Source organism: Scyliorhinus torazame, chromosome 7 (genome assembly GCF_047496885.1).
Source record: "Scyliorhinus torazame isolate Kashiwa2021f chromosome 7, sScyTor2.1, whole genome shotgun sequence".
Classification (NCBI taxonomy): domain Eukaryota; kingdom Metazoa; phylum Chordata; class Chondrichthyes; order Carcharhiniformes; family Scyliorhinidae; genus Scyliorhinus; species Scyliorhinus torazame.
Window position 1 is genome coordinate 266,449,814 of NC_092713.1, and position 26,737 is coordinate 266,476,550.

The 26,737-nt window shown below is 43.7% G+C and overlaps 2 protein-coding genes across 5 annotated transcripts in view; one reads left to right on the forward strand and one right to left on the reverse strand.

Annotated features, from left to right (window-relative positions):
* sec24a (SEC24 homolog A, COPII coat complex component) overlaps positions 1-7,522 on the reverse strand; it is a 101,430-nt gene extending 93,908 nt beyond the window's left edge. For 2 of the 3 annotated variants that reach the window (XM_072512413.1, XM_072512411.1), the window contains exons 1-2: positions 7,350-7,522; positions 1,002-1,556 (exon numbers count right to left, since the gene is read on the reverse strand). In XM_072512413.1, coding sequence (XP_072368514.1) covers positions 1,002-1,556; positions 7,350-7,425 — 631 coding nt within the window. In that variant the 5' untranslated portion in view covers positions 7,426-7,522. Of the gene's footprint in view, positions 1-1,001; positions 1,557-7,342 lie in introns of all 3 variants that reach the window. The other variant, XM_072512414.1, reaches the window with a different exon arrangement.
* Positions 7,523-7,631: 109 nt separating this feature from the next.
* sar1b (secretion associated, Ras related GTPase 1B) overlaps positions 7,632-26,737 on the forward strand; it is a 42,738-nt gene continuing 23,632 nt past the window's right edge. The window contains exon 1 of one of the 2 annotated variants that reach the window (XM_072512416.1): positions 7,632-7,653. The gene's annotated coding sequence lies outside the window, so the exon portion shown is untranslated. Of the gene's footprint in view, positions 7,654-14,742; positions 14,922-26,737 lie in introns of those variants that run through there. The other variant, XM_072512415.1, reaches the window with a different exon arrangement.

The following is a 26,737-nucleotide window of genomic DNA, read 5'->3' on the forward strand; positions in this document are numbered from 1 at the left end:
ACCCATCAACCCAGTGTCAGAGTTTACGCCTCTTCCCACCCCACTTCATCTAATTCCCTCAGAATATCCTGTTTCTCCTTTTCTGTATTCACCTAGCTTTCCCGTACATTTATGCTAGTCACTGCAACTGCTCCCTGTGTTAGCATATTTCACATGTAAAGCACTTATCATAGAATTTACAGTGCAGAAGGGGGCCATTTGGCCCATCAAGTCTGCACCGGTCCTGGGGGGTTTCTTCTCAATTTCCTGTTGGATTCAAGTCTCTAATGTACATTTATGCCCTCCAGATTTGATTTCCTGTTAAATTAAAAATATATTTTCATCTACCCAAATTCTTTCATAGTCTTAAAGACCTCTATCAAGTCAACCCTTTGCCATTTCTTTACTAGAGCCAAGTGTCCCAGTCTGTTCAACTATTCCTGATAGGTATAATCTCAGTTCTGTAAATCCCTGTATTTCCTTTTTATCACTCATTCACTGATTGGTCAACTTTATGTCTTTTAGTTAATAAATCCCATCCTAGTGAAAAATCTCAATCAAGTTCAATTTTGTTCTACGACCAGAGATCAATGAATTCACCGTTTACAAGCAGGCAGATTTGAGGTGCTCCAATTGTATGTTATCTCAGCCCTGTCGCAAATACTATGTGCAATAAGAATTTCAATGCACAAAATCTCTGTACTTTTAAGATGCTGTACTACCCAGAAACTCTGATTACATAAGTAAAATACAGTAGAAACAGATTCCTTGAGAGCAATCTCATTTATCAGAAGTCATCGGCACATGTAACTTGGCCTTGACAGAATCAGGGCATACAGCACACTAACTCCTAACACAGTTACGCAAATGTAGCTATTTGAGAAATGCAGATGTTCTCTACTCATGGTGGTATTTATTGCCCCTCCAGGAAGAACTGAGACGGTTTTTGCACAAATCACCAGTTTATAAGCAATCATCATTTTTCACAATTTGAGAAACCAGAAACATAAATTCTGGCTTACCTTGGTTTGTGTAGTTTTGTACGAAAGATCCTCCAGCTGCATTTGCATATTGATTGCCCATCGCTGGTTTTGGACCAGCATTTCCATAGGGCACCTGACCAGTTCCTGCACCTGGAACTACATGATTTGCTTGCATCCCAGCTGGAAGCTGGCTGACAGGATGGGACTGTTGCGGAGGATTATACTGCCAGCTTGTCTGTGGAAGGTTTGAGGCTCCAGTGTGAACACTGCTGGATGCTGCAGATGCAAATGAGCCTTGGGGTGGCAGTGGCATTCTTGAGTAAGACCCTACATATGCAGCCATATGTACGCTTTGTCCATCAGCAGAGGTACCCTTTTGCAAATGGGGAGTATTTGGTGGAGGTCTGCTGGCAGTCTGTCCAAAGCTCTGAAAATTACCACCAGGTTGAAAATATTGATGGTACTCATAGTTATGATGCTCAGTGGCAAGATGTGGAAAGTTCTTTGCTGGTATTTGCTGTGGAAATGGTGCTGGTGGGATCACATTATATCCTTGCTCAGTGGGAACCGAAGGATGTTGATTCATCAAAGGGCCTGGGAAAAGATATTGTGCAGAGTGTCAAAACACAATTCCCATCATTTAAAATCAGATCTAGATAAACTTAGATGCATACTCCGGATAACATCTCAGGTAGATTTTAACATTAATTAAGAGTTCTGCAGAACAAAGACCAAACTGAAAGGTCGTAGTACCCGCATCTTTAATAAGATGAATATCACAAAAATCACTTTTATGTGGATTTGATTCACAGAAGAGCAAGGAAAAATAAGGGAGAAATACTCAACAGGATAAATATTTGCTCCTGCAAGACCCAACAAAATTGTCCTGTGCTGGTATGTAACATGTCTTTCCGCATACAACCAGTGCCACTTGGGATGACTCTCAGACTCAGATTAAAGCTGAGAATATCTCCAAACAAATTTACTCTTTGAAGGAAAGGGCACATATTTTAAAAATCCACCTAAGAGAACACCAAGATGCAGCTATGAGCAGAAATAAATGTATCCTTTAGCTTTTCAGTTAGAGCAGGAATTGTCAATCTTTATGTCGGCAGCAGACCACAACCGTACAATTTTTCCTTGAAGCCAGGATACCAATGGCACCTATCATTTTAAATAGCTTCCAAATCCATTTATAGTTTAGTCAACCAACAACTATGGACTAAACTGCAGTTTGAAATGGGTTATTTTAAAGATAATGGTGCAAATTTGAAATTAACAGGAGATGCAACAGGGACAAGAGTTGAGAAAAGTTTTTTTTTAAGGAAGTCTTTAAGTGTTCAAAATCATGAGTATGAACAAAGTGGATCAAGAGAAACTGTTCCTATTGGTAGAAAGGTAGGGAAAGAGGTGACTGGCAAAATAAGCAACAATTTAAGATGATTAACTAAAGGACCAATAGGAAATGAAAGCCTTTTTTAAGCAGCAAGTGGTTAGGATCTGGAATTAACTGTCCGAGAATGTATTGGGGGCGTATCCAATCGTGGCTTTCACAGGGGAATTCAAATTATCTGAAAGGGAAGAGTGGGAGGGTGGGACTAGATGATTTGCTCATGGGAGAGCTAGGACTGACACACACATACACGCCAAATGGCCTCCTGAACCATTCTATGATTCTAAATGGGATACCAACTTCAAAACCACATGGCTGCTATGGTTACTCATAACAAGAAGCAAATTGAACTGCATATCGCAGCACATTGCATGGCAATAGGATTTCTTTGTTAGCAAAGTGATGAAACATGTATATCAAAATGTGTGCATTTGAGGTTGTAACAAGTCAGTGACATTTATGTCATTCATTCATCTATCGTCACCATAATCTCAGTGGTGCCGTTGGCATGATTTTATTTTTCCGGCTTGAGGAATTCCTGTGGTTTAGAAACAGAAAAGAAATAGGAGACCATTCAGCCCTGCAAGCCTGCTCCGCCATTCATTATCATGGCTGATCATCCAACTCAATAACCTAATCTCACCTTCCCCCATATCCTTTGATCCCCTTCGCCCAAGTGCTACATTAACTGCTTCTTGAAGCCATACAATGTTTTGGACTCAACTACTTCCTGTGGTAACGAATTCCACAGGCTCACTACTCTCTGGGTGAAGAAGTTTCTCCTCATCTCTGTGATAAATTATCTACCCTGGTGTCCCCTGGTTCTAGACACACCCACCATCAGAAACATCCTTCCTGCATCTACCCTGTCCAGTTCTGTTATAATTTTCTATGAAATCCCCACTCATTCTTCTGAATTCCAGTGAATACAATCCTTTTTTAAAATAAATTTAGAGTACCCAATTAATTTTATCCAATTAAGGGGCAATTTAGCGTGGCCGATGCAGCTACAGGTTTGGGCTGTGGGGCGAAAGTCACGCAAACACGAGGAGAATGTGCAAATACCACTCGGACAGTGACACAGAGCCGGGATCGAACCTGGGACCTCGGTGCACTGAAGGGACTGAACTTCTCTTGATCTACCCATTCATCTGGTTCTGTCCATCCAGAATTTATGTCATAAAATGGAACAAAAGAAACAGATCTGGCCTCCCCATTGAAAAGCTAGGGACCAATTTCTCACAATCATCTAACAATCACGATGGTTTGTCATTTCCTGCTGAGAAATGTGTACAAAATTCCATGTTTACCTGGCCTGAAGCCAAGTCAAAAGAGCTTCTGGACACATTGCATGATGGAGGCCTGGGCATGACATGGTTTAGTGTGGGGACTCAGGTGCACAGCCCCGGGCATGCAGTCCCGGCGGTTGGTGGCCAGATTCAATGCCATGGTGAACCATGACAACTGGAGCTCCTTCTTCAGACTTTGCAGCCGTTGGGGGTCACCACCCTCCTCCATCTGCTTTGCCATTGAGGACTTCTTGCATCGTTCTGTGTCTGGGACCTACCCCCAACCTCACCACCAGGGAGGCCCTACCAGGAGCGTGAGCTCCAGACAATATCACTCTTTGGTTCATTGGAACACAAGGGTCTCGCCACCATGGCTGGGTGACTTTCCATGGGAAGACATAATGCATAAGGATTTTCTTTGTATGCCTTTCACCGTCAATTTTCTCCCTCATCAAAAGGAGTTTGATACTAGGACATTTACAGTCACCTTCTGGCCTTTGTTCAAGTGGCCATTCCTCATTTGTGAGCCCGGACAATGACAATGCAAAGTACTGGACATAAAGTTATCATCGTCTTGCTCAATACTGTCCACAGCTGATATTTACGCAAGAACACTTCTGCTATAGATACTAGAAAACAATCAGAAACACAAGCTCTGGTCAACTTGCCCTTCAATTGTGCCACGGTTGAAAACAGCTATGAGTCCACAATAAGAATAAAGCTGGGGACTTACTGATCTGTGGGGCTCATCACCTCAAGGCATGAGCTGAATCATAAAGGCAATCAGAATTAAATTTAAAACAATTTTAGATAGTTACATGGGTAAGGTGGGTATAGAGGGTTATGGGCCAAGTGCGGGAAACTGGGACTAACTTAATGGTAAAAACTGGGCGGCATGGACTGGTTGGGCCGAAGGGCCTGTTTCCATGCTGTAAACGTCTATGATTCTATGATTCTAATTTCAGTTTGTCATTCGCCACCCAATAATTAGATCTATATCAAATGTGATTAAAAATACAGGTGTCATTATCAATTGCAATCGGAAGATTTTTCACAAGGTAGACGAACAGGATAATTGCTTGTTATTTAGCTTCATAGGCTTGCTGCCCTAACTGTGTAAGACTCGATGTGGAGAAGACGGCGTTGGACTGGGATGAGCACAGTAAGAAGTCTTACAACACCAGGTTAAAGTCCAACAGGTTTGTTTCAAATCACTAGCTTTCGGAGCACTGCTCCTGAGCAGTGTTAGGCTCACCAGTCCTGCCAGCAGCTAAGCAATGCTGTGCTGAAATTCAGATGTCCGAATGTTTCTCTTACACAAATGCCTCTGAATAGGAAATCTTTAGTCAAGCACTCAAGGTAAACCCAATATTCAGGAATCACAACTCATTTATCTTTTGTCTAGAAAAAACATTTTTAAGTGAGTCTTTGTGATATCACTACACGACTGTGACTTTCTGCCAGTGATTTTCATCAATTTCTTCATCTCAACTGCATAAGATTTATTTTGAAAGTCTACACTTTGGTTAAGAGTAACAAGAATGTGAGCTTACTTTCCTAGGTAATGTGGTAGACGTGCTCAAAGGTGGTGGAGACAACATCATTACTACCCCATCAACTGAAGGTACGAACAAATAGCTGATCTTATCCCTCTAATACTTACCCTCAAAAAGAGATAAACTTGCTGCAGAACTGTACCCATTGGTGGATATCACATAAGTTGTCAGAATGGTTGTAGCTTTCCTCTGGCATTAGACAAGTTTTTTTGTGATTGATGATCACGCTATGACCCATCTCGCCAACATAATCTCTCTGATTTGATTTTTAAAGCTTCTTGCTCTCAAGAACTTGGCCACCACCTTTAAACCCTGTGAAAAACTATAATTTCATGCTGCCAGTCATCACCCTCAAAGGGATATGAGAAAATTGGGAAATACATTGTACGACTTTTAATAAAACCATGCTAATTTACATTTTTTGGGATCATACACTTATTCAAAATTTATTCACCATACCTTCATTTGACAACTGTGTAGAGCAGCTTATTGGTTATATTGTTGGACTAAAAAAATGAGAGTTTTTGAGTCCAAATCTGTGGCAATTTGAAAAAAAAAAATCAATCATTCTGGTCATTTATAAGTTATGGTAAAAGGAGTTGCACACAAATGCTCCAAATTAGTTTTTTTTTTAAAAATCTGTACAAAGCCTGGTTACATTTGTAGAGCAAACTTACAACCATTCTTACACCAACTGTTATATCCACCAATCGGTATTGTCCCATTGTAGTTCTGCAGCAGGTTGGTCTCTTGTAGACCCCTTCTCAAACCAGACATTCAATTAATCCTTTCAAGTTAGTATCCATTAGGAATGACAGAGAAAATAACAGGTCTGAAATTTGCGATTTCCCACTATCTCTGATCTAAAAGTAGAAGGTGGGCAGCACAATGGTTAGCACAGTTGCTTCACAGCTCCAGGGTCCCAGGTTCGATTCCCGGCTTGGGTCATTCTGTGCGGACTCGGCACATTCGCCCCGTGTTTGCATGGGTTTCCTCCGGGTGCTCCGGTTTCTTCCCACAGTCCAAAGATGTGCATGCCGAATGGCCTCTTTCAGCACTGTAAATTCTATGATTGAAGAGTTTGATTTTTCTCACCACAGAGATATCACTTACATCAACAGTCAATAACAAGTTGTTCAGAAACATCTTGGCATCGCCCAACAGGACCTTCAAAAATGCACCTATTATTTTTTGGGCGTTTGAGCTGGGCTTTGTACTCACGCTTTGGTATCCACCCTCGTAATGCACTCAGCAGTTTTATAAAGATGTGGAGTACAACACCCTGGGCGAGTACACCAACACGTCAGCTGAAAAAACTGTGACCAGTCAGTCACCCATGTACAGTCAGTCACCCATGTACAGTCAGTCACCCATGTACAGTCAGTCACCCATGTACAGTCAGTCACCCATGTACACAGTCACCCATGTACACAGTCACCCATGTACACAGTCACCCATGTACACAGTCACCCATGTACACAGTCACCCATGTACACAGTCACCCATGTACACAGTCACCCATGTACACAGTCACCCATGTACACAGTCACCCATGTACACAGTCACCCATGTACACAGTCACCCATGTACACAGTCACCCATGTACACAGTCACCCATGTACACAGTCACCCATGTACACAGTCACCCATGTACACAGATCGACATCCAGAGAGAGAAATTATTGAAGATTGAATGAAATACACGAAGTGGGGTTGGTACCAGTGAGAAAAGAAAGGATTAGCACATAATTAATCCACCAACACACATATATTAAGATGAACATAACTCCTGGTTGATTTGCAACATGGAGGAAGGTCTGGTGACTTCAGCTCCAGTGGTTTCGAAACACTGCAGCTGTTGGAGGGGGAGGCAGAGCCGGGGCGTCACCAAGTTTCACTGACACGTTTACATAGGTCGAGGAGAAGGAGTCTGAACGGCGGGGGGGGGTCGGGGGCTGATCCTCAGGAGTCGGGGGGCGCAGAGCTTGGTCCCATCTAACGGTCCCAATCACCGACTGTCCAGGCGGTGAGGTGGGGGAGGGGTGACACTCCGGCTCAGTCTATGGGGAAAGGGCTGGGGGGAGGGGGGTTGGTATTGGGTCAGACCCCCGCCGCGGCGCGCGCGCGCACCCACCCACTCACTGCTCACCGTTGAGACAGGGCAGCGGGGCCCCGGCGCCGATCTTCGGACTGCTGTAGCCGCCGCTGTTGCCGCTCCGTGACATGGCCGCACCGGAGCCGAGGCCAAGCGGCTGGCTGTGACGCTGCTTGGCTTGGCCTAGCCTAGCTTAGCTCCTCCCCCGCCACCGATTGTGACGTTTCCCCACCCGCGCACGCGCGCCGCTTCCGACCCGGAGGGGGCTGAAATCGAGCAGCCGAAGCCCCCGCACATGCGCACTTGGTACACGTGGCATTTCCGGTGTGACAGCCTAAAGTGAAGTGAGGGAAACCAGGTACGTCACCGCCTGCAATGTTTTGACCGATCGCTTCACTAAACCTCATCTGCCGTCACCCTCAGGAATGTACCTCTCTCTCTCTCTCTCGGGCCGTCGATATAAAATTAGGTCTTCCCTAATGTCTTCATTAGTGTAATGCACAATTGCGGCTCTGAGCTATACAAGTATTGAAGGTGGCAGGTCCTAGTCTCAATATCTGCTAATTTAGGCGCTTTCAGTTGCATTGTAGAGATACAATAATTGGCCAGAGCAACCCTGGGTTACTGCAAATAGAATTACGTCGGGTTCTTTACTGGAGAGTATATAAGTTGCCCTTGTTAATGCAATTATTAGACAGCCTTGATGGCTCCTGTGTTACATAGCTTGCCAAGACTTTTGTCTAGAATTACACGTTTTAGAATCATAGAGAACTGCAGACACCTCCCATTGCCCAGCAAGTGAGTACATTCAAATCTGAAGACTTGTTTAAAATGATGGGCAAAGTATATGAAATTTGGCGTTTCCTATGATTCATAGGATGTCCAGACAGTAGGAGAAACATTTACTCCGATAGTGTAGGATATGCATTGTAGAGTTAATAATTGAAACAATGACCACATAGAATTGATAGTTTGTTGAAGGAAAAAACGATATGGCACAGGGCAGGCTTGCAGATTTGGGACTCAGCCTGTTTGGAGGATGAACTCTAAATAGACTATTTCCATTTTGTCAATTATATGTAATTCCTTTAAAAGTGATATGGATAAATTTGAATTGATTTTCATTTATTGCACTGAAAAATATTCAACCACACAACAATTTCTATTTATATAGCATCTTTAATATAGTAAAACATTTCACAATATATAGATTTAGATGAGGGAACTAAATGTAATATCTCCAAATTGCCAGATGGCACAAAGCTGGGTGAGAGGGTGAACTTTGAGGTAAAGAAGGCAAATGGTATGTTCCTTCATAGTGAGAGGACTCAAGTACAGGGATAGAGATGTCTTCCTGAAATTATACAGGGCCTTGGTGAGACGATACGTGAAATATTGTATACAGTTTGGGCCTCCTTATCTGAGGAAATATGTTCTTGCTATGGAGGGAGTGCAGTACAGACTGATTCCTAGGATGGCGGGGTTGACATGAGGAGCGATTGAGTCGGTTAGGATTATATTTGATGGGGTTTAGAAGAATATGGGGGGATCTCACAGAAACCTATAAAGTTCTCACAGGACTAGACAGAGTAGCTGCAGGAAGGATGTTCCCATTGACAGGGAGTCCAGAATCAGGGGTCTCAGTTTGAGGATATGGGGTAAACTATTTAGGACTAAGATGATGAGAATATTTTTCACCGGGAGAGTGGTGAGCCTGTGGAATTCGCTACCACAGGAAACAGTTGAGGTCAAAATATTGTATGTTTTTGAGAGGAGTTAGATGTAGCCCTTGGGGCTAAAGGGGTCAAAGGACATGGGGGGGGGGGGGCGGGGGAAGTGGGAACAGGTTACACTGAGTTGGATGGTCAGCCACGATCATAATGAATGGTCTGACAGGCTCGAAGGACAGGATGGCCTCCTCCTGTTCCTATTTTCTATGTTTCTATGTAAAACACTGGAAGGCACTTCACAAGAGCATTATTAAACATTGAACCACATAAGGAGTATTAGGTCAGATAACCAAAAACATGGTCAAAGAAGGTTAAGGAATATCTTTCTTACAGGAGGAAAGCAAGGCAGAAAGGGTAAGGAGGGAATTCCAGTGGTGGGGCTCGGCCACTGAAGGCATAGCCACACATAGTGGAGCAATTAAAATTGGGATGTGCACAAGAGACTCGAACTAGAAGAGTCCAGATATCTGGGATTGGAGGAGCTTGCAGAGATAGGGAGGGAGGGGCAAGGCCACTGAGAGAGTTGAAAACAAGGATGTGTATTAAAAAAAAAGACATGGCTTGACTAGGAGTGAATGTAGGTCAATGAGCACAGGGTAACGAGAACTAAATCTGGGACTCGTGCCATTTAAGAAATGGGTGGCAGAGTTTTGGATGACCTCTAGGTTAGGGAGGGTGGAATGTGAGAGACCAGCCAGGAGTGCATTGCGATAGTTGTGTCTCGAGGCAACAAGGCATGAATTAGGGTTTCAGCAGTAAATGAGTTGAGATGAGGCAGAGTCAGGAAATGTTACGGAGGTGAAAATAGGCAGTTTTAGTGAATGGACAAATATGTGATCGAAAGCTCATTGAGAGGAATTGAGGGGGTAACTAGTGAATGGAGTTTGGAGTATGGACTGAACACAATGTCTTCAGTATTCCCATTATTTAAATGCGGGAAAATTCTGCACATCCAGCATTGAATGTCAGATATGTAGTCTGATAATTTAGCAACAATGGAGTCGAGTGAGATGGTGGTGAGGTAGAGCTGGTGCAGACATTGTACGTGAAAACTAACACTGTGCCACTGAGGGGCAGCATGTAGATGAGAAATAGATGGGGAGAAGGATAGATCCTTGGGGGACACCAGAACTAATGGTGCGGGAACAGAAAAAAAACAATTGCAAGTGATTTTCTTGAAGTTAGAAAAGACTGAATGAAGCAGGTGAGAGCATTCCCACCCAGCTGGGCGACAGTGGAGATTCGTGGAGAAGGATGTTGTGGTTACCTGTGCCAAAGGCTGTCGGCGGGTCAAGAAAGACAAGGAGGGAAAGTTTACCTTTGCCACAATCACATAGGATGTAATTTATGACTTTGTTCACAGCTGTTTCGGTTCTGTGGGGGCATAAACATTTTTAAAAATGCCCAATAAATCTTTTTAAACAGATTTGAAATCTGTGTCAATTTTTCTGATGGGTAAATCACATTCTAATATCCTACAACTCCACACTGTTCTTTCCTTCTCGGTGCTGATAACATCAGGACTTTTGTTTTGGTTGGCAAAATGTCTGATCGACAGAGAAACCCACAAACATAAGTTTCTAATTCATGATACATGTAGAGTTTATTTGATCATAGGTACATTTGTCTAATTTTCAAGAGCTTAAGTGTGGTTTGGCAGTGCACAGTTTAGGGACTCCTGAGAGGTTGCTGGGATACTACAATTCATGCAGTTTCCAAAGCAGGTATGGCTGCTGGATTACCATAGGACGTCGATTTGTTCCTGCATTTCCGTTGTTAAACATGCCATCACGGAGCCTCCACAACATTAAAAGTTTGCATCTAGGATAGCCTTAAATTGTTTTTTAGACAACTAACTGTACAAGAATTGAAAAAGCGGCACGGGAGACATGAGGAGCATATTTCAAAACAAAATTTTGTTTCACAGAAAATCCCTCTGCAGCAGATATTCAGGGAAGAAAAGGGCAATTGGGAATTGATGTTTAAAAACTCACCACTATATACCAAAAAGGGGTGATATTCTAAATGGTGAACACGGATTCTCACTCCCTGACTCCTATGCAGGCTTAGGTGGGTGCTATTCAGGTCAAACTATGTTTTCAAGTTATACCCCGGTATAACCCATACCTTCACAGAAGAATTTTATCTACTTACCACTTAGTAGCATCGATATCCTGGGTCCTGCGTTGCTAAGTAAGTAAAGTAGGCTTTGTAATAACCACTGTTTCAGGTTAAAACTTTTAAGTTGTTTAATTATTATATATTTTTCTTTTAAAAGATGCAGTCACTGTCTTTACAGAAAAGTAAAAAGATCTTCTGAATTCTTCTGGTTGGTTGAAGGGAACTTCAGGCCCACCTTGACAATCAATCTGCTTTTTAAAATCTGGTCTTCTTTAGATATATTAGCTGTTTTAGCTCGGCTGCTTTACTCTGTCCCTTTCCCATGACCGAGCTGACTATAAGCTGACTCTGCTTGCTTCTCTTGTTCCTTCTCTGCTTCTCTGCCTACTGTCCCCTTTCTCAGGGTTTATATATCTTTCTAACAGTTATTAAGTTTTTATGACTTTATTGTAAAGTAACTTATTTCACTTGGATTGTAAAAAGTACCCTTAATCAAAATTTTTCTAACACAACTAAATATTCATTTTGAGCATGACCTCAGTTCATAGATCTGATTACATTGTTTCCTTTGTGACGTTCAAAAATGCTTTGATTTCAACGTGGTGTGACTTTTGATTCCTGTCATTTCTATAGTTTTATTATTATCAAATTGTTTCCCCAGCTCATAATTTTGGTTATGATTTGGGTCTAATTTGTGTTCTCGTAGACACGTTGTCTCCTGCTTTCTTTAATTTACCTGATATTCGCAGAACTTCACACCTTTACATTTGTCACCTAATTCAACTGAACCTCATCCATTCTTTTCCATCTGCTTACCTAACTTCAAAAGGAGGTGCAAAACATTGCTTTTAGCTGTATACTAAGATTCACTCCATTGTGACTTCAAAGACTTGCTTGTTTTGTTTGCTAAGCCTGCTTGACCAAGGCTATCTGCATTTTACAATCCTTTCCTGGCAGCTGCTGTTAACCCTTCGTGGGATTTTCCCCTACATTCTCTCATGTTTCTTAAATCAGGTATTACCAGACCTCCGTGTTTCAAATGACATATCTTTCCATATTTTCAATTACAGAATTGAAAAATCAAGTTGTTACAGCAAAAATTGATTTTGAGATTTTGAAGTTCATGTGTCTCAGTAGAGAGTCTACACCCACTGAGGCATTGTTTTGGACCCTGCTCCAAACTCAAATACCTAGTTGCCGACTCCATGCCTTCAGAGTGACAGGCTCAAAAGCATTTTGAGAGGTTCAGAACAGGGCTCCACCTGTGCTCTCACTTAATGCGAAGATCCTAAACAAAGGGAAAGATAGAAAACAATCAATCTTATCTTACCATTAAAACACATGCTTAGGACCTTCACATTATATTTTAAATTCCTTGACTCAGCACCGTGCTGTATCCGTCTCCACACCAACACAAGAATCTGTCCATTTTCTTTTTGAAAGTTCACCTGTGACACATGATGGCAAATAATAATTGATGTTATTCTTTTTAAATCTGTTCATTTGGTTTTTCATGCTGTTCATTGAAGGATAAATGTTGACCATGGGAACCCCTCTGCTCTTCAAATAGTGCCATTGGATCTTATACATTCACCTGCGAAGACAAACAGTAGATGGCACCTCAGACCCTCTCAGCACTTTTGTAACACTGTACCAGCCTTAGATTACACACTCAAATCTCTGGGGCTAAGCTTAAACCTAAAACTGTGACTCAGAGGCAAAAGTTCCACAACTGAGCCAAGACTGACCACTTTTGGTGATGTTTTATGTGTCAGTCAAAACAAATGAAGTTACCACTGGGAATTGGAATATTATCCCTTTTCAGGCACTTAAATTCAAAACAAAGTATTTCCACATCAACTACAACATAAACTCATTCAAAACAAAATTCCTTTCATAGAGCCTGAGCAATGCCGTTGTCAATAACTACTAAACACTGTCCTGGTAAAATACCAGTGTGGCAGTTTTGTTTCCCATGACAACTGTCCTTCTAACATAAGAAAGGGGACACCGTACAGTCCCTCAAGTCTACTATGCTATTCAATTTGATCACAGCTGACCTTCTGCCTCAACTGAACTATTAAAGCTTAACAATTTAGTGTTCAATTTAAGGATTGTTTTGTTGTGTTGTGGGCTAATGTCGACCAAGAGGTGGATGAAAATTACCCAAAGTTGATGAAGCGAGTTGATAAAGCATACTGTTATTTCAACAAAAACTACATCTTGCATTTGTATGGTGACTTGACAAAGCAATGCCCTGAGATGTTTCACAGGAGCGTTAGCAAACGGAATTTGAATACACGTTTTAATAATAATATGGACTTTTTGCTTATTAGACATGTCAGCTGTGTGTGTGTGTGTATCAGCCATGGCTCAGTTGGTAGCATATTCACATCTGAATCACAAATTTCAAGTCCCATTCTAGGGCTTGAGCAGTGAGGACAAAAATCGGGGCTGGCAGTGCTGAGGGAGCACTGCACTGTCAGAAGTGCTGCCTTTCGGATGAGATGTAACTGAGATCCCATTGCTCTGGTGGATGTAAAAGATCATAGAATCTCTACAGTGCAGAAGGAGGCCATTCGGCCCATCGAGTCTGTGCCAACCCTCTTAAAGAGCAACCCACCCAGACCCAATCTTCCACCCTATCCCCGAAACACCACCTAGGGACAATTTAGCATGGCCAATCCATCTAAACTGCACATCTTTGAACTGTGGGAGGAAACTGGAGCACCCGGAGCAAACGCACAGACATGGGAAGAACATATAAACTCCAGTCACCCGAGGTCAAAATCAAATTCAGGTCCCTGACGTGTGAGGCAACAGTGCTAACCACTGTGCCACCGTGCTGCCCCAATGGCACTATTTTAAAGATGAGCAGGGGAGTTATCCTCACACTCTGGCCAATAATAATCCCTTAACTGACATCACAAAAACATGTACCTGGTCATTATCACATTGCTGTTTGTGGGAGTTTGCTGAGTGCTGTGTACCTGACATTGCAACAGTGACTGCACTTCAAAAATTCCCTGGCTGTCAAGTGCTTTGTGACCTCTGGTGATCGTGGAAAGATCTATTTTAAATGTAGGTCTTTCTTTATTAAATGATCTCCCAAATAAGTAATTTCTGCATCATGACTTCACACTTTTTAATAATTTTAGCCCATCATTTCTACAATTAGATACGAGGTGTAGTTTTGCAAACTGCGCTCACTGTATGCCAAGGTCATGGTATTGGCAGTATTGTGAGGTACTTGTTTTATTGCAAAGCGTCGATGCAGGTTGAACACCCACCGAACCGTAATTGTCATCAAAGAGATGATTTGCATTCAAACTAATCACGGGGGGGGGGGGGGCGGTCACAGCACAGTATCGAACAAATATCACTGAAGGAGTTAGAATCGCTGATTCCCGGCTTAAATGGTGCTTTGATAATATTGAAGTATGATGAAGTGTTGAATATTGATGTGGAAGCGGGCTATCTCCCATCACATCCCATCCTGCCTGTTGGCCGGCTCCTGCCTTCCGGGCGGGGGTAGCGCGGACGGGTTTCGTGGCACCCAGCGGCCCGGAGGGAGAGGGGGGTGGGGAAGAGTGAGCGGGTTGCACCGGGCGGAAGTGAAGCGGCCGCCATTGTTGTGTCGTGGCTCTGACGGCTCCCAGCTGATTGTGAGCTCCCGGCAGAAAGGCGAGGAAACAGCCCGATCTTCGGATCAAGTCGCCCCGGCGCCCGAGCTTTTCCTTCCCCTCCCACGGCCTCCTCCCGCTGACGTTTCCCGGTGAGTTTTAATGCCGCCGGGCGGAGACCCGCAGTGTTTGGGGGGGTGGGGGGCTATGTCTGTCTGGGGCTCCTGGACTCCGGCGACAACCCCCTCCCCCGGGATGTGGCAGCGCGGACGGTGCCGAGTCGCGAACAACCGGCGCCCAGAGGAGCCGAGGTCGATTTTGTCAGGACAGCCCCCCCCCGCCCGGGTTGTGTCCCACCTCAATAACCGAATCCCAGGTTATCGTGCCGTGGCGTTTGCCCCCCCCCCCCCCTTCAGATGTGGTTGTAAATATAAGCCGGTGAGTCGGTCGGTCTCTGCTGTGCGACAAAGCTGGCTCCGTCGCCCGGATGTTAATCTCTCCTACAAATTGATTCGTGTGTATGGATGGATATATCCAAAATTGAAAACCGCTCTTTTTGTATTATTCTACGCGTTGGCAGCTAATCTTAACCAAGCGCTGTCAATCCTAAGGGCAGGGGCTCTGATGCCGTGAAGGCCACGTAAAGGATGTAGAAGTAAATTGGCCATGGTCCCCAGATAACCACCGGCTGAGTGGTGGTGATTTAACCTGAGGGTCAGCCCACCTCAGGTGAGGGGCAAGGTTGCGAAGGCAACCTTGGTGAATAACCTCAGCCAGTACGGGAATTGAACCAGACCTGTTGGCCTTGCTTTGCATCACGAACCGGCTGTCCAGACAAATGAGCAAAATCGGGCCCGAAAGGCTGTATTTAAATTGCGAGCAGATATTTGGTTGTACTGAGATCTGGATTTGACTATTTAAACTGGGGATGTATGGCTGGTTTTTCTGCTCTTTGGCTTTGGTGGACTCTCGAATAGGCTGCGACTAAGTCAAGGTAGTAGCAGAACAATTTAGGGATAGCAGTGACAAAATAAGGTGTCGGTGGCTGCTGGTGATGCCTACCTTTGAACAGGGTATTGGCCACCTTGCTGGAAATAAGACCATAAGACATAGGAGCAGAATTAGGCCACTCGGCCCATCAATGCTGCTCCGCCATTCAATCATGGCTGATATTTTCTCATCCCCATTTTCCTGCCTTCTCCCCATAACCCCTGATCCCCTTATTAATCAAGAACCTAAGACATAGGAGCAGAATTAGGCCACTCAGCCCGTCGAGTCTGCTGCGCCGTTCAATCATGACTGATATTTTCTCATCCCCATTCTCCAAGAGTTCCACAGATTCACCACCCTCTGGCTGAAAAAATTCCTCCTCATCTCTGTTTTAAAGGATCGTCCCTTTAATCTGAGATGGTGTCCTCTGGTTCTAGTTTTCCCTACAAGTGGAAACATCCTCTCCACGTCCACTCTATCCAGGCCTCGCAGTATCTTATACGTTTCAATAAGATCCCCTCATCCTCCTAAACTCCCAACGGTTACAGACCCAGAGTCCTCAAACGTTCCTCATTCGACAAGTTCTTCATTCCAGGGATCATTTGTGAACTTTAATTACAGGAACTAGTCTCGAACAGAGGTGCAACAAGGGGAGTTTGTGTATAATTTTTATGATAAAAGGTGCTACTGGTTGAATGGTCGATAGTTATGAATTAAGTGTTGGAAGAGAATGGATCTGAACAAAAGTAGAGACAAGTTATTTAGTTTTGGCTGCAAAACCTAATTTAACAAATGAACTATGAATTGCTTTCTCTCCTGATCTAGCAGGGAAAACAGTACAGCCTTGAGTCATACAAACAAGATGATGAAATTTCTATTTTAGTTTTTTTTTTAAAGAAAAGATTTTTATATTTTTCCATTGTTAATAAATTAATAACAAAGCCCATATCATTTTGTACACGGACAGTTATGAAGGAAAATGGAGGTCATCCCTTTTTTCATTAAAAGAGAAATTTTGTTCCCAGAGAGTCCCAAAGAATCCCATGTTTGATTACTAGCCTGTGCGAACTCAACTTATCTCAGGGAGGGTGCCATAATTAACCTCCATACCTTTGATTTAGGGAGTATTCCAATGACACCTGTCAAAAGTGACAGCTGTCGAAAGTGTGTACAGGATTGAAGTCCAGTGTGATGCTCTTGAGATTGTATAACCCACCAGAACTCACTATTTGAACTCGCCTATGGAATGGCCAAATGGACCATGTATCACAACTGCCAGGGCCCTGGACAGTTTTGTTTGTAGCCAATCCCCTACCCACCCTGTGTTTTTTTTTGTAACCAACTTTAAACACTTGTACTACTGGGGGGAGGGAAGCAGTGTGTTGGCCCTCATTATTTCTAACCGGTGTTTAGTTTTATGCATTGTGTCACTTAAGAAGTAGGTATTGTTGAAGATAGCAGTCACTACTGGGATTGTCAAAATCTTATTCTGCGCTTCACAGAAGCCTATTTGTCATAATAGCAATGCAGGTGATTCCTGTTAGTCCATTGCTGTTTGTGCTTTCAACTTTGAATAAATTCCCATTAGCAAACAGAATTCGGGGTGATCAATTCTAGGGAACTTAATGGGAGATTTTTAAGGAAAGGTTAAATGGACTAGTGATCTGCCCAAATCACAGCCATGTCAACCGTAGGTATTATTTCTGTTTAACTCAATACATTTTATTTTTAAAAGACTTCTGTGCCAGCTCATTTTGGACTCAGTATTCTGGAGTCTCAACTGAAACCACTTCACTCTCCAACCCCCTCCCCTTTTAAAACACATCCAAGGAAATTCCAATTATTTCAGTTGTTTTGCAAGTTATGATTGCTGCAAATGCCACTGGATTAGCTCACCAGTGCTTGCCCAAAGAACCATTTTAAAAATAGTGATTACGAGCAGGAAACCGGGGTGATTTCATGTCCACGTCCCAGGGTCATAATTTCTTCCCTGTTAATCAAGAAGAAACTTGCAAGTTTGCTTGTTAAAAGTCAAACTGGGAACAAGGTCAGATTTTAAACCATGCCCTGTGGCAGGGAATGGGTAGATAGACTATGAAATGAAATGAATGAAAATGAAAATCGCTTATTGTCACAAGTAGGCTTCAAATGAAGTTACTGTGAAAAGCCCCTAGTCGCCACATTCCAGCGCCTGTTCGGGAAGGCTGTTACGGGAATTGAACTGTGCTGCTGGCCTGCCTTGGTCTGCTTTCAAAGCCAGCGATTTAGCCCTATGCTAAACAGCCCCTGTGAAGCTAATCTGTACTGATCTGTGGCATCTTGTTTGATTATTCACCCTGTGCTTATACCAAGAATCAGTTCAAATGTCACAGAGCTTGAAGCTCATTTTGCAGGTCACATCACTTTCTCCTCCAAGGACTGGCTGTTCCTTCAAGAGGTATAAAACTGTAAACAGTGCACATCACAGTGGGGCAGCGATTTTGATTTGGCTGTTGAAGGGTATCAGATTAACTCCAATTGATGTAGATGGTCCAAGGATGTTTTCCTGTATATCAGTGGTGTCCCACCTGGCATGTGGTATAATATGCCATGTGTGCATGTTGTTGACCTTTGGCTGCCCACATGCAATAGACACCTATTAGTCCTCTGTTGTGTAATAGAAAACGGTCCATTATCCAGTCATTTAAATTAACTCTTTCAGGACTGATCCTTTTTAAGGCCATTTCAGTATAGATGGTAGGTATGGACCTTCTGATTGACAAATTTTATTTACCGTTGAATTTGAGTCTAAAAGCCAGTTGCAAGTATCAATATATTTTTGGTGGCCTAAGAAATGAAACAAAGCATTTTTTATTCGGAAAATTGAGGTTTAATCAGTAAAAACAACTTTGCACAAAAAAATGAAACGTGTGTAAATAACAGGTTGCAATTCATGAGTGCCATGATTAACATGGCAGAAGCATTATCAGTCAAAAGTGGACTTTGAATTAAAGGAGGAGCAATGAGGAGGTTTGGTGAAAAATAATTAACATAGAATTACTACAGTGCAGGAGGAGGCCATTCTGCCCGCCGAGTGTGCACCAACCCTCTGAAAGAGCACTCTACCTACGCCCATAATCCACCCTATCTCAATAGTCCCAACTAACCTGCTCATCTTTGGACATAATCATAGAATTTACACTGCAGAAGGAGGCCATTCGGCCCATCGAGTCTGCACCGGCTCTTGGAAAGAGCACCCTACCCAAGGTCCACACCTCCACCCTATCCCCATAACCCAGTAACCCCACCTTACACTAAGGGCAATTTTGGACACTGTGGGCAATTTAGCATGGCCAATCCACCTAACCCGCACATCTTTGGACTGTGGGAGGAAACCGGAGCACCCGGAGGAAACCGGAGCACCCGGAGGAAACCCACGCACACACGGGGAGGATGTGCAGACTCCGCACAGACAGTGACCCAAGCCGGAATCGAACCTGGGACCCTGGAGCTGTGAAGCATTTGTGCTATCCACAAGGCTACCGTGCTGCCCACTAAGAGGTGGATTTTAAGGAGAAGGTGTTGGGGTGAAGTGGTTTAGGTTGCAAATGTTACTATGCCGGGTCTGGGTGCAGTATGGTACAGAAATACCCAAGTGGATTTCGAAGAGGAGCTAATGTCTCATTGTTTGAATGTCAGTACCTCTTTGACCCCATCCCTACCGATGAAACCTGATGTATCTTCATATATGAGTAATGTAATAACGTTGTGTTTGAGTGTCTTTTCTCCACAAACAAGGAAAGGTGTGTGCATCACAGCAAAAATACAGTGAGGTGATGTTGACCATTCCAGATTTAAACAGGGTTCACTCTAACAATTAATACTGTTTGCTAAAGCATCTTGTGCATGTAAGTTATGTTTTGTGAGTGTATTTGGGACTGAGCATTTATTTTACTTTTAAGTAAGTGGGCTGTAGCTTGCTATGCATGTATTTCTCCCACTTTAAATTGCTGTGACCATTTCTGTGTGTGGAAGTGCTGTCATACTCGGTCGATGGCACTCTTGTTACTTCACAATGGGTTCGTGTACTGCAAAGTGTTTTTGAAGATTATTGCAAGAAACATTGTTGGACAAACAAATGAGGCACGATGCGATGCAGACTCTGGGTTGAATTACCACCTCCTGTGCTCTACTTTTCATTGATTAGCCCTATTGAGGGCTCAATTACCTGTCAGTAGTTGAGCAATTAAAGTCAAGATGGTTCCAGCCAATCTCTTGCCTGTGTTGAGTTACAGATGATCTCAACAATTTTGGGGTGGAGGGGAGAAAAGTGTTCCCACTCCTGATTGCTACCAAGTAACCCTGGCTGGAAGTGAAAATGTATGGTTACAAATGCCCTTCTAATGCCAACATTCAGTCAAAGCTCACCCAACGAATAACAATAGCGCATTCGGGTACCTACCACATTCCAGCAAGGAGTCATCGTTTTCAACAAATGAGAAAATTGGTGAGAAGTGAAATTTTGCTTTGAATGATTCAGATCTGGTCTGCACCGAGTTATCTCAACTCAACCAGGACAGTGGCGTCATTGGCCTCCGCACCCCAAGGTTAAGCAAGTAAAAGACATCAGCCAATATTTCAGCTTCTGATCATTAGTGACCCTCCATGCTGAAAGTTCCTCCTGTGTGTCAGGAGATCAGGTTAGGACAGGAATGGGCTCCTCTGTGACAGCTCAAAGTGGAATAGCCACTTCTGAATCTCCTGCTGACAGCTATATAAGTGCAACAAAATGTTTCCACTCTTGGCACATTCAAAAATGTAAGTGCTCTTAGGTGCAGTGTTGTCGGTAAAACTATGTGAGTGTACGGCCAGTTTTTCAATGCGTGGTACCTTTAAGTTGTTTTACACAAGTGTTCAACACTTGAACCAAAGTCTCCTCCACAGTACGTGCTGGACTACACCTGCGTGCATCTTAACAAGAATGTTGCCTAGATGTATAGAAAGCTCCAGCACTGTGTGCAGTTTCTCTTCCTTGAATATACATCCAAAAATTCTTCCCTTGTGAAATCCTAATCTGATTCAAAATCTTCTTTTTGAATGCAAATGTATGTACTTTTATTTTTCCTCTAATTTTCTTCTGTGAAGCCATTGAACAATGCTAAGCCTCATATTAAAAGTTCATCATCAACCTATAAAATGTTGCCCAAGCAATGGTTCACATGTGTGAAGTGGTGGCAGGCAATTTATTTGTGAGGAGCACAGGCAACCAAACCCATTTCTACCATTGCTCAGAATCCACAGCCTTTTATCCTGTAGATGCAATATATCTGGACTTCCAGAAGGCGTTTGTCAAGGTGCTGCACATAAGGTTAATACGCAAAGTTAGATCACATGGGATTAGGGTAATTTATTAGCACAGTGGGCTAAACAGCTGGCTTGTAATGCAGAACAAGGCCAGCAGCGCGGGTTCAATTCCCATACCAGCTTCCCCGATCAGGCGCCGGAATGTGGCGACTAGGGGCTTTTCACAGTAACTTCATTGAAGCCTACTTGTGACAAAAAGCTATTATTATTATTATTATCTGGCTGACGGGAGTCGGGATAAATGGGTCTTTCTCTGGATGGCAAGATGTAGCTAGTGGGGTGCCACATGGTCCCAACTATTTACAATTTATGTTAACAACTTGGATACAGGGATAGAAGGTTCTGTAGCCAAATTTGCAGACGACACAAAAATACCTGGGACAGTAAGTTGCAATGAGGACTTAAGAACCGTACAAATGGATATAGATAGGTTAGGAGAGTGGGCCAAAATGTGGCAGATGGAGTTTAACGTGGATACGTGTGAGGTCATGCATTATGGTCGGAAAAATAGAAAGGCAACTTATTATCTAAATAGGGAGAGGCACGGTGGTGCAGTGGTTAGCACTGTTGCCGGACATTGAGGCCCTGGTACGATCCCGGCCCCGGGTCACTGTCTGTGGAGTTTACACATTCTCCTCGTGTCTGCGCGGGTTTCACCCCACAACCCAAAGATGCACAGGATAGATGGATTGGCCATGCTAAATTGCCCCATGATTGGAAATAAAGAATTGTTTACCCTAAATTAAAAAAATAAATGGGTAATGACTTTGAGGTGCTCGTGCGGAGGTGTCCTCGTGGGTGATTCCAGTAAACTAACATGCAGGTACATCAGGTAATAAAGGAAGCAATGAAATGTTGGAATTTATAGCTAAAGGAATAGAGTATAAAGGTAAGGAAGTGTTGTTGTAACTGTACATGGCATTGGTGAGACCGCACTTGGAGTATTGTGCACAGTTTTGGCCCCTTGTGAGGAAAGATGTAGTGACATTTTAAGCAGTTCAGAGGAAGTTCATTAGATTGATTCCAGAGATGAGTTTGTCGAATGAAGAGAGCGCAGTTTAGGCCGATACTCTCCAGAGGTTAGAAGAATTGAGTGGAGATCTAATTCAGGTATACAAGATGCTAAAAGGTATGGATGAAGTAGATGTGGAGCAGATGCTTCCTCTTGTGAGGCATTCTAGAACGAGAGGTCATAATCTTAGGATAAGGGGTAGCAAATTTTAAACACATGAGGAGAAACTACTTCTCCCAAAGGATCATGAATCTGGGGAATTCGCTACCCCAGAGTGTGGTGTGGTGAATGCTGGGACAGTGAATAAATTTAAGGAGGAGTTAGACAGTAATGGGTTGAAGGGTTACGGAGAATGAACAGGATAGTGGCGATGAGGCCACGATGAGATCAGCCATGATCGTATTGAATGGTGGAGCAGGCTCGAGAGACTTAATTGCCTATTCCTGCTCCCAGTTCTTGTGTTCTAAAAAAGAACTAATCTGTCCAATTCCACCTTCCAGCTCTTGATCTGTAGCCCTCTAAGTAACAGCATCTCCAGTACAAATCTGGTGTTTTTGATTAACTTTATATTTAAAAAAAATTAGAGTACCCAATTCATTTCTTTTTCCAATTAAGGGGCAATTTGGCGTGGTCAATCCACCTACACTGCACATCTTTGGGTTGTGGGGGTGAGACCCACGCAGACACTGAGAGAATGTGCAAACTCCAGAAGGGCAGTGACCCGGGGCTGGGATCGAACCCGGTTCTTTGGCGCCGTGAGGCAGAAGTACCGCTCCTCCGTGTTCTTGATTAATGAGGGGATTTCTTGATTCATGAGGAGATCAAGGGGTTATGTTCATCAGGAACATAGCAGCCATGATCGATTGGCAGAGCAGGTCCGAGTGGCCGAATTCTGATCCTATATCATGTGGTCTTATTTGGGATCATTTGAAACAATCAAGATTGTATACTCTGTTATGGGCAGCACGGTAGCACAGCGGTTCGCACTGTGGCTTCACAGCGCCAGGGTCCCGGGTTCAATTCTCGGCTTGGGTCACTGTCTGTGCGCACGTTCTCCCCGTGTCTGCATGGGTTTCCTCCGGGTGCTCCAGTTTCTTCCCACTAGTCCCGAAAGACGTGCTGTTAGGTAATTTGAACATTCTGAATTCTCCCTCTGTGTACCCGAACAGGCGCCGGAATGTGGCATCTAGGGGCTTTTCACAGTAACCTCATTGCAATGTAAGCCTATTTGTGACAATAAAGATTATTAAAAAAGATTATATATCTAATTTTAATGATGTGGAGATGCTGGCGTTGGACTGGAGTAAGCACAGTAAGAAGTCTTACAACACCAAGTTAAAGTCCAACAGATTTGTTTCGAATCACTAGCTTGCGGAGCGCAGCTAATTTTATCTAATCCGGTGTGATTGTGTGGAAAAAGTAGTACCCCGCATTTTTGATTTGTGATGTTGTCCTTCCTACCCAGTTCCCAGTCTTTGCTATAGCTATGTGGAGCTATTCTTTAAAAAAAAAACATTTAGAGTACCCAATTCATTTTTTCCAATTGAGGGGCAATTTAGCGTGGCCAATCCACTTAGCCTGCACATCTTTTGGGTTGTGGGGTCGAAACCCACGCAAACATGGGGAGAATGTGCAAACTCCACACGGACAGTGACCCAGAGCCGGGATCGAACCTGGGACCTCGGTGCCGTGAGGCAGCAGGGATAACCCACTGCGCCACCGTGCTGCCTATGGGGCGGCATGGTAACATAGTGGTTAGCACAGTTGCTTCACCAGGGCCCCAGGTTCGATTCCCAGTTTGGGTCACTGTCTGTGCGGAGTCTGCACGTTCTTTCCGTGTGTGCGTGGGTTTCCTCCCACAGTCCAAAGATATGCAGGTTAGGTGGATTGGCCATGCTTAATTGCCCTTAGTGTTGGGTGGGGTTACTGGGTTATGGGGATAGGGTGGAGGTGTGGGCGTGGGTAGGGTGCTCTTTCCAAGAGCCGGTGCAGACTCGATGGGCCGAATGGCCTCCTTCTGCACTGTAAATTCTATGAAATGTGGAGCTATTCTAAGTGTAGGTTCCAGGCCTTGGCAGATCCTGTACCAGGAAATAGAGGGTTCTTGGAGAAGGGAGCACCTTCACGGTTCAGAACAAGACTGGCAGAAGCTTGCAACAAGTTTGTTGTTCTTGGCGAACTCAGTGGAGCATGGCTGACGATAACACATGGGGACTTTGGTGCACAAAGTGGCTAATGAAAACATCAATCTTTGGGATAGAATGACATCATAACATAATTGAACATTAGTTAAATTAATGTACATGCAACAGGTATTGTACATTATGATTTTGACAAAGAACAAATATGGGTTTGCGGCCTCTGTCGTTTAGAATCTGTCAATGAAACATTAATTATTCATTGTAAGTAACAAAAATGAGTGACATCTTCTCTGCTGGGCAGCTATGACATAGCTGAACAAAAACGGGACTAAGATTACTTCATTTCAATTTGTAATGGCCAATTATTGTACATGGAGAGAGGTGATACTCTTTTGTTATCAAGAAAATGATTGTTGCAGTGTAAAACTGCCTTTTATCGGACAAAGGGGTTGCACAATGGTTAGCACTACTGCATCACCGTGCCAGGGACTCGGGTTCAATTCCGACCTTGGGTGCCTGTGGAATTTGCACGTTCTCCCTTTGTCTGCATTTGTTTCATCTGGTGCTCTGGTTTCCTCCCACGATCCAAAGATGTACAGGTTAGATGGATTGGCCATGCTAAATTGCCTCTTTGTATCCAAAGATGTGCAGATTGGATGGATTGGCCATGATCAATGTGCGGGATTACAGGGAGTGGGCCTAGGTATAGTGCTCTTTTGGAAGATTGGTGCAGACTTGTTGGGCCGAATGGTCTCCTTCTGCACTGTAGGGATTCTATGGACTTCTGTTCATAAACACATTTCCTTTTTTTAAAATTTGGACTAGCCAATTCATTTTTTTTCCAAATTAAGGGGCAATTTAGTGTGGCCAATTGACCTACTCTGCACATCCTTTTGGGTTGTGGGGGCGAGGCACACACAGACACGGGGGGGGGGGTGGGGGAATGAGCAAACTCCACACACACAGTGACCAGTGGGCCAGGCTTGAACCCGGGTCCTCGGCGCCGTGTGATAGCAGTACTAACCACTGTGCCACCGTGCTGCCCTCGTAAATACATTTCCACTGGGACATTTAATTTTGAGGCAGAGAGAAGAGGTGTAGAAAAAGTTAGGTGCCCCTTTGTATTTTTAAAGAAATTTAGAGTAGCCAATTATTTTTCTTTTCCAATTAAGGGGCAATTTAGCGTGGCCAATCCACCTAACCAGCACATCTTTGGGTTGTGGGGGTGAAATCCACGCAGACATGGGGAGAATGTGCAAACTCCACAAGGTCAGCGGCCCAGGGCCGGGATTCGAACCCGGGTCCTCAGTGCCGCAGTCCCAGTGCTAACAACTGTACCACATGCCACCCCAGATGTCCCTTTGTTGACGATCCATATCTAAAGTTTACTGAAATGTAAACCGTAAACTGTAATTTAGTTGTAATCTTGCAGAGCTTGATTTCTGCCTCAGCTGCTGAAATAGCTTCCGCATTCCACCAGCTTTTTAGCATCCCCTCGTGGTTTGGAGTAATACAACAGCAGAGGATTGCGCATTTTAGAGCATTATATGGGTTTGATCCATTTGGTCACAGGTAGATGTGTACCATCTACAAGATGCACTGTAAGAATTCACCAAGGTTTCTTCGGCAGTACCTTCCAAACCCATGACCTACCGTCTAGAAGGACAAGAGCAGCAGATATCTGAGAACGCCACCACCTGGAGGTTTCCCTCCAACTAACTTGCCATCCTGACTTGGAAATATTTCACCATTCCTTCACTGTCATTCGGTCAAAATCCTGGGATTTCCTCCGTCACAGCACTCTGGGGCTGGCAACTCACCAGCTTCTGGAGGGCAACTGGGGATGGACAATGAATGCTGGCCCAGCCACCAATGCCCACATCCCGGAAATTAAGTAAAAAAAAGTTGCGAGAACTGAAAATCAAATCCGATAATCCAGGCTCCAAACCTACAATGTGAAAGTCAAAATTAACCTCAAATATCCCAACGCCTAACTTGAATTGTAAAGCAGTGATGCTTGCAGAATTATTTGACCTCCATCCTTCAATTTTTCTATTAATTTTCTATCTTCCCTCTTTCTCTCTTCACAACAATGACTTGTGCTGTGACATAGTTCTCCATGCTTAGGAAGATGTCCGATCGTTTTCTCATTTGGCTTGTCACAAACCATCAATGTTCTTTTAGAGCAGGCCTGTTACAGCCTAGCCTCATTTTAATCTTATGGCATTTGCAAGCTACAATTTCTCAGCAGGAAAGGCTGGTTAATAATCAGGAGCAGAAGCCCTAGCTGATATTTCCCCACCAATCTGGCTGATATCACCATATTTAGGTGAGGGATTGAAATATTCCTTGTCTGTCTGACTCGAGGATCATCCCATGTGATGCATTTGCCACTGTGTAGGGCAATTATTCTCAAAATCAGGATTGCGACCCATGGGTGGGTCACGAGCAAGTGTCACGAGGGGTCTTGGGTCGCGTTGTT